Genomic DNA, 14625 nt, shown 5'->3' with positions numbered 1-14625 from the left:
CAGAGACAGCTTCAGTTTCAAAGGCTGGCTCACAGGTGGCCGCCGGAAAGTTTCAGGCATGTTGGCAGATAGTGCTGAGCCACAAAAAAAAAAAAAAAAAAAAAAAAAGGTTGGGTAATGTGTTTTACTAGCAGGGAGCTGCGGGAACTAACCCTCACTTCACCTCGCTCTATATCTAATAATGAACCGCAGCAGGACGGACCGTTGCTTTGCTAATAACCTGATAATTACACTGGGACACGAATCGGAGCCACTTCTCCAGCAGACAGACCCATCAACACGTTTTCTACACTCGGTTTCTGTTTGAACCTGGATGAAAGGAGAAGAAGAAAAAGGAAAACATTCCCCGAGTTGAGAGGCTCCGCTGCACTGAGAGAAGTTAGATCCGATCCTCCTGAGAACACCGAGGGGGAAACGATTGTTTCATCAAAATCATCTGCGACTGCGGAGAAGAATCGGGACACAAAGTGTAATAAAAGTGGTTCATACTCCGTGGGATCCTCACAGAAAGTCGACAGAGCGGACGGACTTGTCTACACACTGTCTACAGTCTACCTCCCGGACTCTGGGTCGCTCCCCTGGGATCTCATTGACAATCTCTACCTGCTCACTCTCCTGTTACCTTCACGTACCGTCGGAGCCTGGGGATTTATGGAAAACACTGAATAATAATTATAGTTTGCACAAACTATTAAAAAGTGTGCACGGAAGACACGATGTATAAGTATTATGTTATTAATATGAGTTCAGACGAAATATAAATCATGTAACTTAATAGTTCCCAGGTGTCTTATGTTAGTATCTTAACGCTACAGTCTCTATTGACTGTATCTCACAGTCACATTTACTGAAATGGCAAACAGCCATATCACACACGTGTTACAGGAAGGCAAAAAAGAAAAAAACACTAAAATGTTTATACGAACAACATAGAAGGAACAATACTACTAAAAATTCCGAGTCGCACTTGAAGGCAGCAACTGAGGGCGGAACAGCCGCGAGGTAGCAGCAGACTTTAAAAAGCGAGAGAGTGGCTCCCCCTAGTGTGGAGAATCCTGCAGACACCTTCAGCAGCCAGCTGCAGAGCAATAAGGAATAATAAGAAACACATCACAAACCATGAAGCTGCATCATCGCATTATATTCCACTTTAATTTGAACACTTTGACACATCTGACTCCAAAGCACACGTTTTAAAAACAATGGAAATTGGAAAGAAAATAGTGAATAACAAACAATCATATGTAGATACAATAATTTCATAAATTAGATTGATATATGCTCTCCACCATTACAGCAGTTTGTTCCAACTTGCAAGTTATGTTCTGAAGATGACTTTAGGTGGGCTTCTGTTGCAAATATGTGTAAAACATACATTAAATAAAATTCTGTTATAGATAATTGTCTAAAATGTATAGATAAAATCTTGCTTTGTGATATTTTTAATATGTGGTGTTTACAAGTAACTAATTATTTGAGAAACTAAAAAATTTGAGTAGAGTATTAGTCAAATGCATGGATTTTCTAAAATCACTACAAATAAGATAAAACACTATAATAAATACACACACAAAAATCTACAACACCCAACAATGTTAGCATAAGATTTAAATTAGAACACAACAAAGAATCCTTAAAGTGTAGAATGGAGACTGGGAATAGTGAAAACTTAAGATCACATCCTGGGTTGTGTTGCATGCCAACCAAATCAACATGTTCTAAAAATCTAAAAGGAGAAATAAACCAAGTGTTAGTAAACCTGTTGCAGTACTGATCATTCATAATTCATTTCCTTGCACTAGTTGTAGGCTGAATGTTCTTACCTAAAGACTTGCTGTACTTCTTGTGCAGCTGCTGCTGTAAACCTGAATGGGATCCATCAGAATGTCACTAACCTTGACATGCATGACGTCAGTGTCCCTTGCTTCATCACTGGTAACCTTAGCAGAACACAGAGGAACCATAGTAAATAATAAGCAGGTTTTTGTGCTAAGCTGCTCTACAAGCTGCAATTGCTAGACAGCCGTCATTCCGCCTTTCCTGGCAAACTTTCTTGCCTTCAGTGAGGCTAAGGCTAAACGCTTCTATTAAATCAGGACTGTAGAAGCTTACCTCAGATATGGCATCTTCAGGCATTTGCTCTGGTACTGATACCACAGATTCCTCTTGTTGTCTGCATGTGACTAGATCAACATTGCCTGACACAGCCATTATAATGGGTGTGGTACACAAAGGGTTAGCTTTCACGGTGCTCACAGGACTGTCGCACAGCATGGAACTGCAGTTGTTGGAGGACAGCTCTAAGACAGGGCCTCTCTTCTCTGGGGTCACAGCTTTAACCAGGCAGTTACTGGATGGAGTCTGCATCACTTCATCAGCAATCTGGAAAATCATGTCCAAGTTAATATCACATTTTTTCACCTCCTGGCTTCCCTTATTCTGTAAGTCCTGGTTTTTCTCTCCTTGACACCACATATTAATAGGATATCCTGCCTAAAACAATGAAATGAATATGTTTTAGACATAGCATGTCTTTTTGACCAATACCAAACAAAGTCAAATTACATGGCACGTGTGTCAACAAACCCAACCACACATACCTGGTAATAACTCTGGGGAGAGAATAATCCTGCTTGAAGCCCACTACCTGCCACAAGATTTGAATGGTAGCAGTGGCAAACTTGAAGAAGAAGGGAAAAGGATGCATTTTAAGATTTCTTACTACTCAGCAAAGTGATGTATTTAACTGATATCACACTCACCCGGAGAATAGTAGCCTTGATGATATTGCGTACTACAAGAATTAAGATTAGTCACATTTGGATTTCCATGATTTGCACTGGGCAATAAACTCTGCTGAATATGCACAGCACCGGAGCCTGGGGCTCCTCCATTGTAATGCTGGCTTAATGATACTTGGATCCCTTGGTCTGTAGCAAAAACAGAAGGAGATAGATGTTGGTGCCCCCTCATCAGGTACCGCGGTGGGACTGGGGTTCCACTGTGGGCTGTCATGGCCTGAGATTTAGTTGGATAGTAGGGGTGTGTTGACTCCAGATGTTTAGGGCTAAGCAATGAAAAACTGCCTGAAGAAGGGGGGATAAACAAAGCATGAGAATAACCTGTTAGATACCTGATTGGATAAAACTGATAAAACATGTGTTACTCATTTATAAGTGATTTTCGGCCTATTTAATCTAATAAATAGTTATATTGACAGTAACAGTCAGCAACCTGTCACAGAGAAACCTCTGTGACTACACTTGCCTTTTTTACCATTGGTATCTCTTCCATCAACATCCCCACTTAATCGCTGGTATCGACTCGGGGGCCGACAGGTCACGCTGAGACCCGCCTGTAGCTTGGCCTTGTTGTCCACAGTGAGTCTCCTCAAGCTCGCAACAAGTTCGGGGTGGTTTCGCTTGAAGTTTGGGTTGTAAAAATGATGATAGACCCCCCGATCTCCGCTGCAACGATGGCTGTCTTTAACAGGTGGATCGGCCTTCCTGAAGCCGTACAGATTGAGCTGACGGACAAAGCTCGAGAAGTTGGTCGTTTTGAAGCCGTCTGCGTTGTCCGTGCTGTTTGGGCTGGAAGACAGGATCTGTTTCTCAAAGAGCTGCTGGTCAATGATGATCACCTCGCCGAGGTTGTCCCAGCTGATGGCTTTGTTGTCCTGACTGTTGACCAAGCGCCACAGCTTGGCGGGGAAGTTGTTGGGGTTGATGCTGGCAGGCAGTGAACCTCCACCAACATCCATACTTTGATGTGTAGCGCTGGAAACAGCGGTAACAGTTAGTGCTAGTGGAGGAAAACAGGCTAACTGACAACAGTTAACTAGTTACCAAACAACAAGTGACTTAACAATAGAGGTAAATGAGACTTTTACTTAAAATGGTGTAAATTTCTATATGTATTCAAAACAAACCTTTAAAAAAAGCTCAATTTTAAAGTTAACTAACTTAGTTAGCTTCTCAGCTAGCATTACCTACGGGTTAACGTCAGGCGCCCATTAGCGTTAGCTCATCAATAAACTTTTAAATAAACAAATGTTGTATCTGAAACAAATTTGAACAGAGTAACGACATTTTCGCAAGTTACGTTAAATTCTTTGAACGTTCTCCTGCGTTTCTTGTATTTTTGCTTCACAGAAAAGAAACACATCGACAGCCGTACCTGGACCTCCAGAGACGAGCCGCTGCTGCTCCCAGAGCCGTTGGTGCTGTTGGGGTTCAAACGTTCATCCGAGACGTCAGCTGTGGAACCAACGGCCGGGACCCTGTTAGTCCAGGATCTGTTAGTCCAGGATCTGTTAGTCCAGGATCTGTTAGTCCAGGATCTGTTAGTCCAGGATCTGTTAGTCCAGGATCTGTTAGTCCAGGATCTGTTTGTCCAGACCCTGTTAGTCCAGGATCTGTTAGTCCAGGATCTGTTTGTCCAGACCCTGTTAGTCCAGGATCTGTTAGTCCAGGATCTGTTAGTCCAGACCCTGTTAGTCCAGGATCTGTTAGTCCAGACCCTGTTAGCCCAGGATCTGTTAGTCCAGGATCTGTTAGTCCAGACTCTGTTAGTCCAGGATCTGTTAGCCCAGGATCTGTTAGTCCAGGATCTGTTAGTCCAGGATCTGTTAGTCCAGACCCTGTTAGTCCAGGATCTGTTAGTCCAGGATCTGTTAGTCCAGACCCTGTTAGTCCAGGATCTGTTAGTCCAGACTCTGTTAGTCCAGGATCTGTTAGTCCAGGATCTGTTAGTCCAGACTCTGTTAGTCCAGGATCTGTTAGTCCAGGATCTGTTAGTCCAGACCCTGTTAGTCCAGGATCTGTTAGTCCAGGATCTGTTAGTCCAGGATCTGTTAGTCCAGACCCTGTTAGTCCAGGATCTGTTAGTCCAGACCCTGTTAGTCCAGGATCTGTTAGTCCAGGATCTGTTAGTCCAGGATCTGTTAGTCCAGGATCTGTTAGTCCAGACTCTGTTAGTCCAGGATCTGTTAGTCCAGGATCTGTTAGTCCAGGATCTGTTAGTCCAGGATCTGTTAGTCCAGACTCTGTTAGTCCAGACCCTGTTAGTCCAGGATCTGTTAGTCCAGGATCTGTTAGTCCAGGATCTGTTAGTCCAGGATCTGTTAGTCCAGGATCTGTTAGTCCAGACCCTGTTAGTCCAGGATCTGTTAGTCCAGGATCTGTTAGTCCAGGATCTGTTAGTCCAGACCCTGTTAGTCCAGACCCTGTTAGTCCAGGATCTGTTAGTCCAGGATCTGTTAGTCCAGGATCTGTTAGTCCAGGATCTGTTAGTCCAGGATCTGTTAGTCCAGACCCTGTTAGTCCAGGATCTGTTAGTCCAGGATCTGTTAGTCCAGGATCTGTTAGTCCAGGATCTGTTAGTCCAGACCCTGTTAGTCCAGGATCTGTTAGTCCAGGATCTGTTAGCCCAGGATCTGTAAGTCCAGACCCTGTTAGTCCAGGATCTGTTAGTCCAGGATCTGTTAGTCCAGGATCTGTTAGTCCAGGATCTGTTAGTCCAGGATCTGTTAGTCCAGGATCTGTTAGTCCAGACCCTGTTAGTCCAGGATCTGTTAGTCCAGACCCTGTTAGTCCAGACCCTGTTAGTCCAGACCCTGTTAGTCCAGACCCTGTTAGTCCAGGATCTGTTAGTCCAGGATCTGTCAGTCCAGGATCTGTTAGTCCAGACTCTGTTAGTCCAGGATCTGTTAGTCCAGGATCTGTTAGTCCAGACCCTGTTAGTCCAGGATCTGTTAGTCCAGGATCTGTTAGCCCAGGATCTGTAAGTCCAGACCCTGTTAGTCCAGGATCTGTTAGTCCAGGATCTGTTAGTCCAGGATCTGTTAGTCCAGGATCTGTTAGTCCAGGATCTGTTAGTCCAGACCCTGTTAGTCCAGGATCTGTTAGTCCAGGATCTGTTAGTCCAGGATCTGTTAGTCCAGGATCTGTTAGTCCAGGATCTGTTAGCCCAGGATCTGTTAGTCCAGACCCTGTTAGTCCAGGATCTGATAGTCCAGGATCTGTTAGTCCAGGATCTGTTAGTCCAGACCCTGTTAGTCCAGGATCTGTTAGTCCAGGATCTGTTAGTCCAGACTCTGTTAGTCCAGGATCTGTTAGTCCAGACTCTGTTAGTCCAGGATCTGTTAGTCCAGGATCTGTTAGTCCAGACCCTGTTAGTCCAGGATCTGTTAGTCCAGGATCTGTTAGTCCAGACTCTATTAGTCCAGGATCTGTTAGTCCAGACCCTGTTAGTCCAGGATCTGTCAGTCCAGACCCTGTTAGTCCAGGATCTGTTAGTCCAGGATCTGTAAGTCCAGACCCTGTTAGTCCAGGATCTGTTAGTCCAGACCCTGTTAGTCCAGGATCTGTTAGTCCAGGATCTGTTAGTCCAGGATCTGTTAGTCCAGGATCTGTTAGTCCAGGATCTGTTAGTCCAGACCCTGTTAGTCCAGGATCTGTTAGTCCAGGATCTGTTAGTCCAGGATCTGTTAGCCCAGGATCTGTTAGTCCAGGATCTGTTAGTCCAGGATCTGTTAGTCCAGGATCTGTTAGTCCAGGATCTGTTAGTCCAGGATCTGTTAGTCCAGGATCTGTTAGTCCAGGATCTGTTAGTCCAGGATCTGTTAGTCCAGGATCTGTTAGTCCAGGATCTGTTAGTCCAGACCCTGTTAGTCCAGGATCTGTTAGTCCAGGATCTGTTAGTCCAGGATCTGTTAGCCCAGGATCTGTTAGCCCAGGATCTGTAAGTCCAGACCCTGTTAGTCCAGGATCTGTTAGTCCAGGATCTGTTAGTCCAGACTCTGTTAGTCCAGGATCTGTTAGTCCAGACTCTGTTAGTCCAGGATCTGTTAGTCCAGGATCTGTTAGTCCAGGATCTGTTAGTCCAGACCCTGTTAGTCCAGGATCTGTTAGTCCAGGCCCTGTTAGTCCAGGATCTGTTAGTCCAGACCCTGTTAGTCCAGGATCTGTTAGTCCAGGATCTGTTAGTCCAGACCCTGTTAGTCCAGGATCTGTTAGTCCAGGATCTGTTAGCCCAGGATCTGTTAGTCCAGACCCTGTTAGTCCAGGATCTGTTAGCCCAGGATCTGTTAGTCCAGGATCTGTTAGTCCAGGATCTGTTAGTCCAGGATCTGTTAGTCCAGACCCTGTTAGTCCAGGATCTGTTAGTCCAGGATCTGTTAGTCCAGACCCTGTTAGTCCAGGATCTGTTAGTCCAGACCCTGTTAGTCCAGACCCTGTTAGTCCAGACCCTGTTAGTCCAGGATCTGTTAGTCCAGGATCTGTTAGTCCAGGATCTGTTAGTCCAGACTCTGTTAGTCCAGGATCTGTTAGTCCAGGATCTGTTAGTCCAGGATCTGTTAGTCCAGGATCTGTTAGTCCAGGATCTGTTAGTCCAGACTCTGTTAGTCCAGACTCTGTTAGTCCAGGATCTGTTAGTCCAGACTCTGTTAGTCCAGACTCTGTTAGTCCAGACTCTGTTAGTCCAGGATCTGTTAGTCCAGACTCTGTTAGTCCAGGATCTGTTAGTCCAGGATCTGTTAGTCCAGGATCTGTTAGTCCAGGATCTGTTAGTCCAGACTCTGTTCGTCCAGACTCTGTTAGTCCAGGATCTGTTAGTCCAGACTCTGTTCGTCCAGACTCTGTTCGTCCAGACTCTGTTAGTCCAGGATCTGTTAGTCCAGGATCTGTTAGTCCAGACTCTGTTAGTCCAGACTCTGTTAGTCCAGGATCTGTTAGTCCAGACACGGTCTTTATCTTCACCCTCAAAACCTGAGCTACTGTCTTCAACATGTTAATGTGCTAACATGTACAAATGTCACAGGTATGATTGTATAATTATATATATATATATATATATAGGTAAAGGTAGTGGCACTGTCTTCTGCGTAGATTGGCCATGAAATAATAATAATAATAATAAAATACTTTGTTAAAGCCCTTGTGATCTGATCTTCACCAAAGTCAGAAATATTAACGAACACAACATGTCTAAGCTTGTGAAACACACACAGTCAACATGATCTTTTATGTCATTAATGAGCACAGTTATTAAACATACCGACTGATGATGCAAAAAGTAAGTGAAACATTGTTTTAATAACGGCTTGAACCGCCTTTGACAGCAATAACCTCAAGCAAGTATCTGTGGATTAGACCTTCACAACATCCAGAGGAACTTTGGACCATTCATCCTCTGAGAACTGCTTCATCTCAGTCATATTTTTAGGACGCTGGTGTTGAACGGCTCTCTTCATGTCATTCCACAGCATCTGTATGAGACGGGTTGAGGTCTGGACCCTGACTGGACCTCCCAAAAGACACATGTTGTGGCTCTTAAGTCATTCTGTAGTGGATTTGCTTCAAATCACATCTGCGGAAATATGCCCCAGATGGTGGTCAGAGGAAGAATTCCCTACCTGGCACCTGAAATCAATTATTATTAAGGTTAGACTGTGGAACTGAGACATTTTGGGCTGTGAGGTGTTTCTGTAGATTTGAATAAACAAGCAATGTAGCTGCAGTTGACTTTATGACCTGAGGAAAATTATAAGAAGAAAACATGTCAGACAGCTGATTGTAAAGAATTCCAAGAGTCTTTCACCTATGATAAGATGTCTAAAACAAATAGATTTAAAACATTACCAGTCTACTAGGTTTTGTTATACACAGTTATATATGTATGAATGTTATATTTTTATTGCACTGGTTTAGCAAAGGTTGAAATACACGCATACAAGGTCAGATCCATTTATAAATTAATTAATTTCAAATGAAGCCTTCTGCCGTGACTGATTTATTGTTGGTAAAGATTTTTATACAGGCGCGCTACACGGACGCCTCTGTGCTGGGTATTTTGAAGGTCCTCGCTAGTGACGTAATTACCCAGCGACAGTAATATCTTGAAAACATTCATCTTTTTCATTGTGTGGGATTTCTGTAGACTTTTGTGTCGGAGCTTCACATAATGGCATTGGAAACTGTCCCCAAAGACCTTCGCCACCTGCGAGCGTGTCTTCTTTGTTCGTTAGTGAAGGTAACGTGTGGACTGTGAGATCAAAACGCTGCTGCTAGCTTCTGAGCTAACGCGTAGCCGTTTTCTAAACTGTATTTTCGTCTTGTATCTCACGCATGAACCAGAAAGTAGAAGTAATGATTCCACGATTATGTGTTTTTAACCAGCGAATAACGTGAGACTGCACTTAAAATGTGTGTATGAGTAGAAGTGACTCTAGACTTTGAAAACAACAAATTAAACAGCAGAGAATCAACAATGTTTGCTGAGTTTAAGCAGTTTCTCTTGTTCATTTTCTTCCACTGTTAACTCACTCTTTCTCTCTCACTCACTCTGATTTGGATTCATATAGCACATTACCAAATCAATTATCTCCTTCTTTCCTTAGACCATTGACCAGTTTGAATATGACGGCTGTGATAACTGTGAGTCATACCTTCAGATGAAAGGGAACAGAGAGATGGTTTACGAATGCACAAGCTCCTCATTTGATGGGTAAACACTGATTTAGCTTCGATTATCCATAAAACTATAACATGAAGTCTTCTTAGACTGGAGTGTTTTCTAAATGATTATCTCTAACATCTGCATGTCCACAGTGTTATAGCTATGATGAGTCCTGATGACAGTTGGGTCGCTAAGTGGCAGAGGATAGGTAAGGATTTATTTCTAAACTTCAAGCTACATTAATAGACTTGGGTGGCTAGACTGTGAACCGGTCTTCTGCTGCTGAGTACAGGCTTAATATCGTTTTAAACATTATGTTTTGTGAAATATGGTTTCCACCTAGTTTCACTTTAAATTTAAATTGAATTTTTATCACATGAGAATTTTTTTGTTGCCCATGCGATAGGCAACTTCAAGCCAGGTGTATATGCAGTGTCAGTGACAGGCCGTCTACCACCAGGTATGCTAACTGTAGGCCCACTGCCTCAATATGTAGTAAATCTTACACACACACACACACACACACACACACACACACACTTAGAATGTAAATGATTTGCTGGAGTCTTCATTGTCTTTTTCTCTCCTTTCCTGAAGGTGTGGTAAGAGAGTTGAAAAGCAGAGGAGTGATCTACAAATCCAGAGATACAGCGGTGAAGACATAATCCTGTCTATTTAGTCTCACTAGAGTGGTAATATACTGCAGCACAGTCTCCAGGAAGAAACAACAATAGTGGGACTACTTTTGATCTGCAGTGTTTCATGGAACTGCTCTCCAACTGTACAACTAAATTTTTTGTTGTCATGTGAAATATTAGCCCTGGTGATCACAGGAGAGAACAAGTGGTTATTTCTTTTTGAATATTTTTTGAATATTGGAAAAAAATTAAAGTCTTTTTTATAAGAAACATAGAGTCATAAAATGACTTATTTTCTTATGCTTCTGTACATTTTAATTTGTAGATTCAAGGACAGGAATGTGTACCATGAAGGACCACAATCCTCAAATGGTCTTATTCAGTAGATGAAAATTTACGTCCTTCTCACCATGAGTTGTTCAAACTATTAATGAAACATTTCTGTACTTCTTTATTTGAGGAACATGGTGGTGCAGAGGCTAAACAATGTGCAATACCCTAATCTGCTAGTAGGGGGAACTATAAGCCACACTATTAGTGGTGGAAACACATCATAACAGGTTGTCTTTTTGAAAAGTGCTTCTCAGTTCTACTTACTGCTGTGTCTTCTATTTCATTGTACAATAGCTTGTACTAACTAATTGATTTATAGGTTTTCATTCTGTACTGCTGTGTGGATCGGGTGTAGCACCGTACTGTAGGCTTGTTTTACAATATTTATCACCAGAGGGTCCAGACTTTGTCTGAACTTACTGTTGTCTGATAAATCAGGGTTGTGCACATTGAGGATTATTTAAAACCCTGTAAGTGAATGCAGGAAGATCTTAGTCTTGCCTTAGGTTGTTGGCTCATATTTTGTTGCAAAGGTGCTGAAAGTAAAACCACTCTTTTATAAAAAATAAATAAAGATACAGCTGAGTAATTTGAGGTGAAAAGAGCATAAAAAGGTAAACATATCCGTGATATGATATACAGAAAAGCTGTCCTAGTTTCACATGTGCAGCAGCATTTCTCACTTTACCTTTCTGAACCAACTACAATGGGTCATGAAGGGAGAGCTGGAAGGAAGAGTGCAATCTTGAACAAGGAAGTATCATGTATGTTAGATTGTAGCATATCAAGACTTTACACATCTGTACTTAACAACGATCTGATGCCTCTTTGAAAAAAAACACGCACATATACTGTAACTAGGTCATACGTCAAACTATAGCTCAACACAAATATGAGGCTTAGTTCAGTTAGTAACACATCATGCTGCTCTCTCGGTATGTGCCAGTGCTGGATGTGAGTATGTGCAACATACTGTATAGACAGATCACATGCCCCTTTACACCTCATGACACCGTAACTTGGTTTCTATTAGAAGCAGTTTACAAAAGCGCGCACAGTGTTAGGCCGTCTATATCTGACTCTTTGTCGTTTTCACCTTTCGTACTTAAACACTGACAGAAACCATTCAGCTGCTTTACCTAACTAGATTAACATGGTTACTAATAGCAAATGTAGTAGAGCAAAATGTACAGTGCTACAGTGCAGATAAGCGTCAAAGGCAGAAGAATGTTGGTGTGAAAATAACTCAGGAAACCGCTTTATTACACAGGGAGTTGATAAATTCTCAGTAATCAAAAGCAGATTTAGCTGTAGTGGAAGGTGCAGTTATTAAGAATAATCTAATGTTATTTAACATCTTTGACGCAGTGAGGTCAGAGGTCAGATCAACAACCAACAGCAACCACCGAACCTGCTGAAAACGCCATGAGCTGATTAAACCTTCTATGAATGTCACTTTCTATCCATCTAAGTTGCCCGTCCTATTTGTTATTGCTCTGTTTATTCTGTGGTTGTTACCTCACTTTATAATGTAATCTTTGTAATACTCACATTTTTCCCAACATGCATTCATTTCCATTGTAAGTAAACAGTATGCATTTCCCATTGAAGCCCCAGCTTAATTGCTTAATTGGTTAACGTGAAGCTGGGAAGAGCACATATCGTTCTGAAGCCGTTAACTTCATCAACTTGAGAATTGTGAACCAGGGCCTGGTTCTCGTTACGCTTGTGCCACACGGTCAACGAGCGGTTCAGGTAGATCAGAGTCGAGTCTGGAAGTGCAAACAGGAAGTGTGAGCGGTTGTCTGTCCTGGAGCGATCGTCTGTTTCTTAATCATCTGTCCAGTGCATGGTGGGATGCTTCACCTCTACGAGTCTGAACAGAAAAACATGGGTTTAAACATGTCCTACGTGTGCAGCCTTTTGAAACGTAATTGAACTCAATAACTTTTTAACAGACAAACTGCTCCTTAGCTCAATCAAAGCAACCAGCTTCTCTTCAAACTGACAGTCATCATGTTATCTGTCAGATATTATCTGAATGAACAACCAAGCATGTGATGAAATAGCTTTTATAGACTGAAGCCCAGGAACACCGTCATTCATTTGACAGAGACCCATGCTATTTTGAAATACACACGGGCACAGTCAGCCACATTGTTCAAATTAAGAACTCATGCTTTCCTTCCTCAAAAAGCAAACTTTCAAATGTACAGAATGCTACGTGTTTCTCATTCTTTCCATCACAAGCGGAACAGAGACTTTTTGAACTGAGAATCTACCTACAGAGGTTGAAGACAGTTGATAATCAAATGAGAAATAAACCACAAGAAGTCTGTACGCCTCCATGTGGGTTTTTAACTCACTGCAGAGCAGAGCGCCTGTGTTGAAGAGCGCAATGTCATTTGATTGCATTATAATTCTTTATAATTCCTTTAGCACCATGAAACGCAAACAGCTCCACACTAAAGTGCAGGTTTTATTAGGTTTCTTCGGTGCGATTTGATCCTCATTTCTTTTCTGAATGCATGTGGCTGAAGTCATTTCATTTCAGCTGCAGACTAAAAACAAAACCACGAGCTCTGCTCACTGCTGCAAGACTTCCCCGACCGCAGGCGTTGTCAGGACAACGCCTGCGTTCGCCTGCACTCTCCTCTATAGAAGGTTGTACCAGCATCTGAGCGAAACACGCCTTTCATTTTCACACACACACACACACACACACACACAGGCCTCATTGGCGCTCATAACTGCAGTGTGTCTTTTTGCCCATATTTGGATATTTTGCAGCTATAAGCTAAAGGGAAAATATCTGATCAGAAAACAAGGTGTTGATGAAAGGTTTACAGTGTCTTTTAAGAAAAGGGAATAAAGCAAGTGGAGGTTTCTACAGCCCAGTCTTGCAATGTGCTCTGTCTGACAGGGATAAAGTGGAGATAGGGAAGTAGGAGGATGGACATTATCAACAGAAGGCCACACGCGCTCAAACTGTTGTGTGTGAGCGTGTTTCATAAGGCTGACAACACTTCCTCTCTTGTGCAGAGTAGAGATCAGCTACAGAACTGAGAGCAGGTTGTCATATTTAAGGATTTCATTTCCTTTTACGAATGAGGGCATGTTCTTCCCAGTGCTGACATGTGTACTGTAGATAAACAAGTTGAATTTAGAACTGTGCCGTCATGAGAAAAAAAGTATTCAGACACTTACTTAAAGCTGAAGTATGTTTTTTTTTTGTTGTTGTTGTTTTTTTGTAGAAATGTGTTCCAACATTTATCTTAATGGGGAGAGTTTCAATCAAACCCTCATCATAACAGCAATGTTTTTGAGCGAGGCTCACTCTTCTAACCAATCAGAGAATTGTTGCTTGATTAGTAAGTTTTCAGGCTTTCAGATTTGTGTTTATTTATATTTATTTTTGTAACTCCATGTTGAAAACTTGACTATTGCACTGGACAGAGCTTGGTTTAAGCATAGCAGAGCGTAGCAGAGCAGAAAGAGGATGGGGTGGGCAAAACAGCGTAGATTGATCTCTAGTGTCAGCTTGTCTGAAGGGTCACACAATACATTTGAGAGGATTTATTGAAAAGTAAGTATAGAGAACAACCATAAAAACCAACTAGAAAGTGTAGTGTAGAAATATACTAAAGAGAACATTACTGCACGCCTGAAGTTTGCGAAAGAGCACACTGACACGCAGTTTTAGCAAAATGGTTTGTGGACTGATGAAACTATTTCGAACTATTTGGAAAGAACATACATCACTAAACCTGACATATAAAGGTTACTGCATATCATCATGAAGACATCATCCCAATCTTAAGTATGGTGGAGGAAACCTCATGATTTGGGCCCGCTTAGGGACATTATATTTGTTAATACTCTTGACTTAGATGAAGATCAGATCACATTTGATGACAAATGAATGCAGAAAACCATTAAATTCCAAAAGCTTCTTACCACTGTATCTCAGTGTCTGTAGGTCATGAGGCCTACAAAGAAAAAATCCCCAAACCAACTTAGATGCAACTAATTTACATATATAGATTATATTATCTTTCTATATCTACATTTATTATGTAGTAGTTCTGTGTATACACAGAGTAACTTTATATTAACAATATTTAGCAAAAAGAAAACATTTGAAATGCACATAATCAGGGAAAGTATATCAAAGTTGTACCGAAGACTACAAAGG

General features: G+C 42.0%; 2 protein-coding genes across 2 annotated transcripts; one reads left to right on the top strand and one right to left on the bottom strand.

Moving 5' to 3' along the window:
- Positions 1–1594: 1594 nt before the first annotated feature.
- Positions 1595–4088, bottom strand: hsf5 (heat shock transcription factor family member 5). Its single transcript, XM_026373222.1, has 7 exons — positions 4076–4088; positions 3268–3801; positions 2763–3086; positions 2601–2680; positions 2113–2493; positions 1824–1940; positions 1595–1726 (listed from the first exon to the last, which is right to left on the bottom strand). The coding sequence occupies exons 1-6, from the start codon at positions 4086–4088 to the stop codon at positions 1824–1826; spliced, it is 1449 nt and encodes a 482-aa protein (XP_026229007.1). The 3' UTR covers positions 1595–1726.
- A 4773-nt stretch (positions 4089–8861) lies between these two features.
- Positions 8862–10331, top strand: supt4h1 (SPT4 homolog, DSIF elongation factor subunit). Its single transcript, XM_026370194.1, has 5 exons — positions 8862–9033; positions 9401–9507; positions 9612–9667; positions 9866–9919; positions 10057–10331. Exons 1-5 carry the CDS (start codon positions 8965–8967, stop codon positions 10122–10124), a joined length of 354 nt encoding a protein of 117 aa, XP_026225979.1. The 5' UTR covers positions 8862–8964; the 3' UTR covers positions 10125–10331.
- Positions 10332–14625: the final 4294 nt, after the last annotated feature.

This window comes from Anabas testudineus, chromosome 14 (genome assembly GCF_900324465.2).
Source record: "Anabas testudineus chromosome 14, fAnaTes1.2, whole genome shotgun sequence".
Lineage (NCBI taxonomy): Eukaryota > Metazoa > Chordata > Actinopteri > Anabantiformes > Anabantidae > Anabas > Anabas testudineus.
This window is presented reverse-complemented; position numbering and strand designations above follow the sequence as displayed.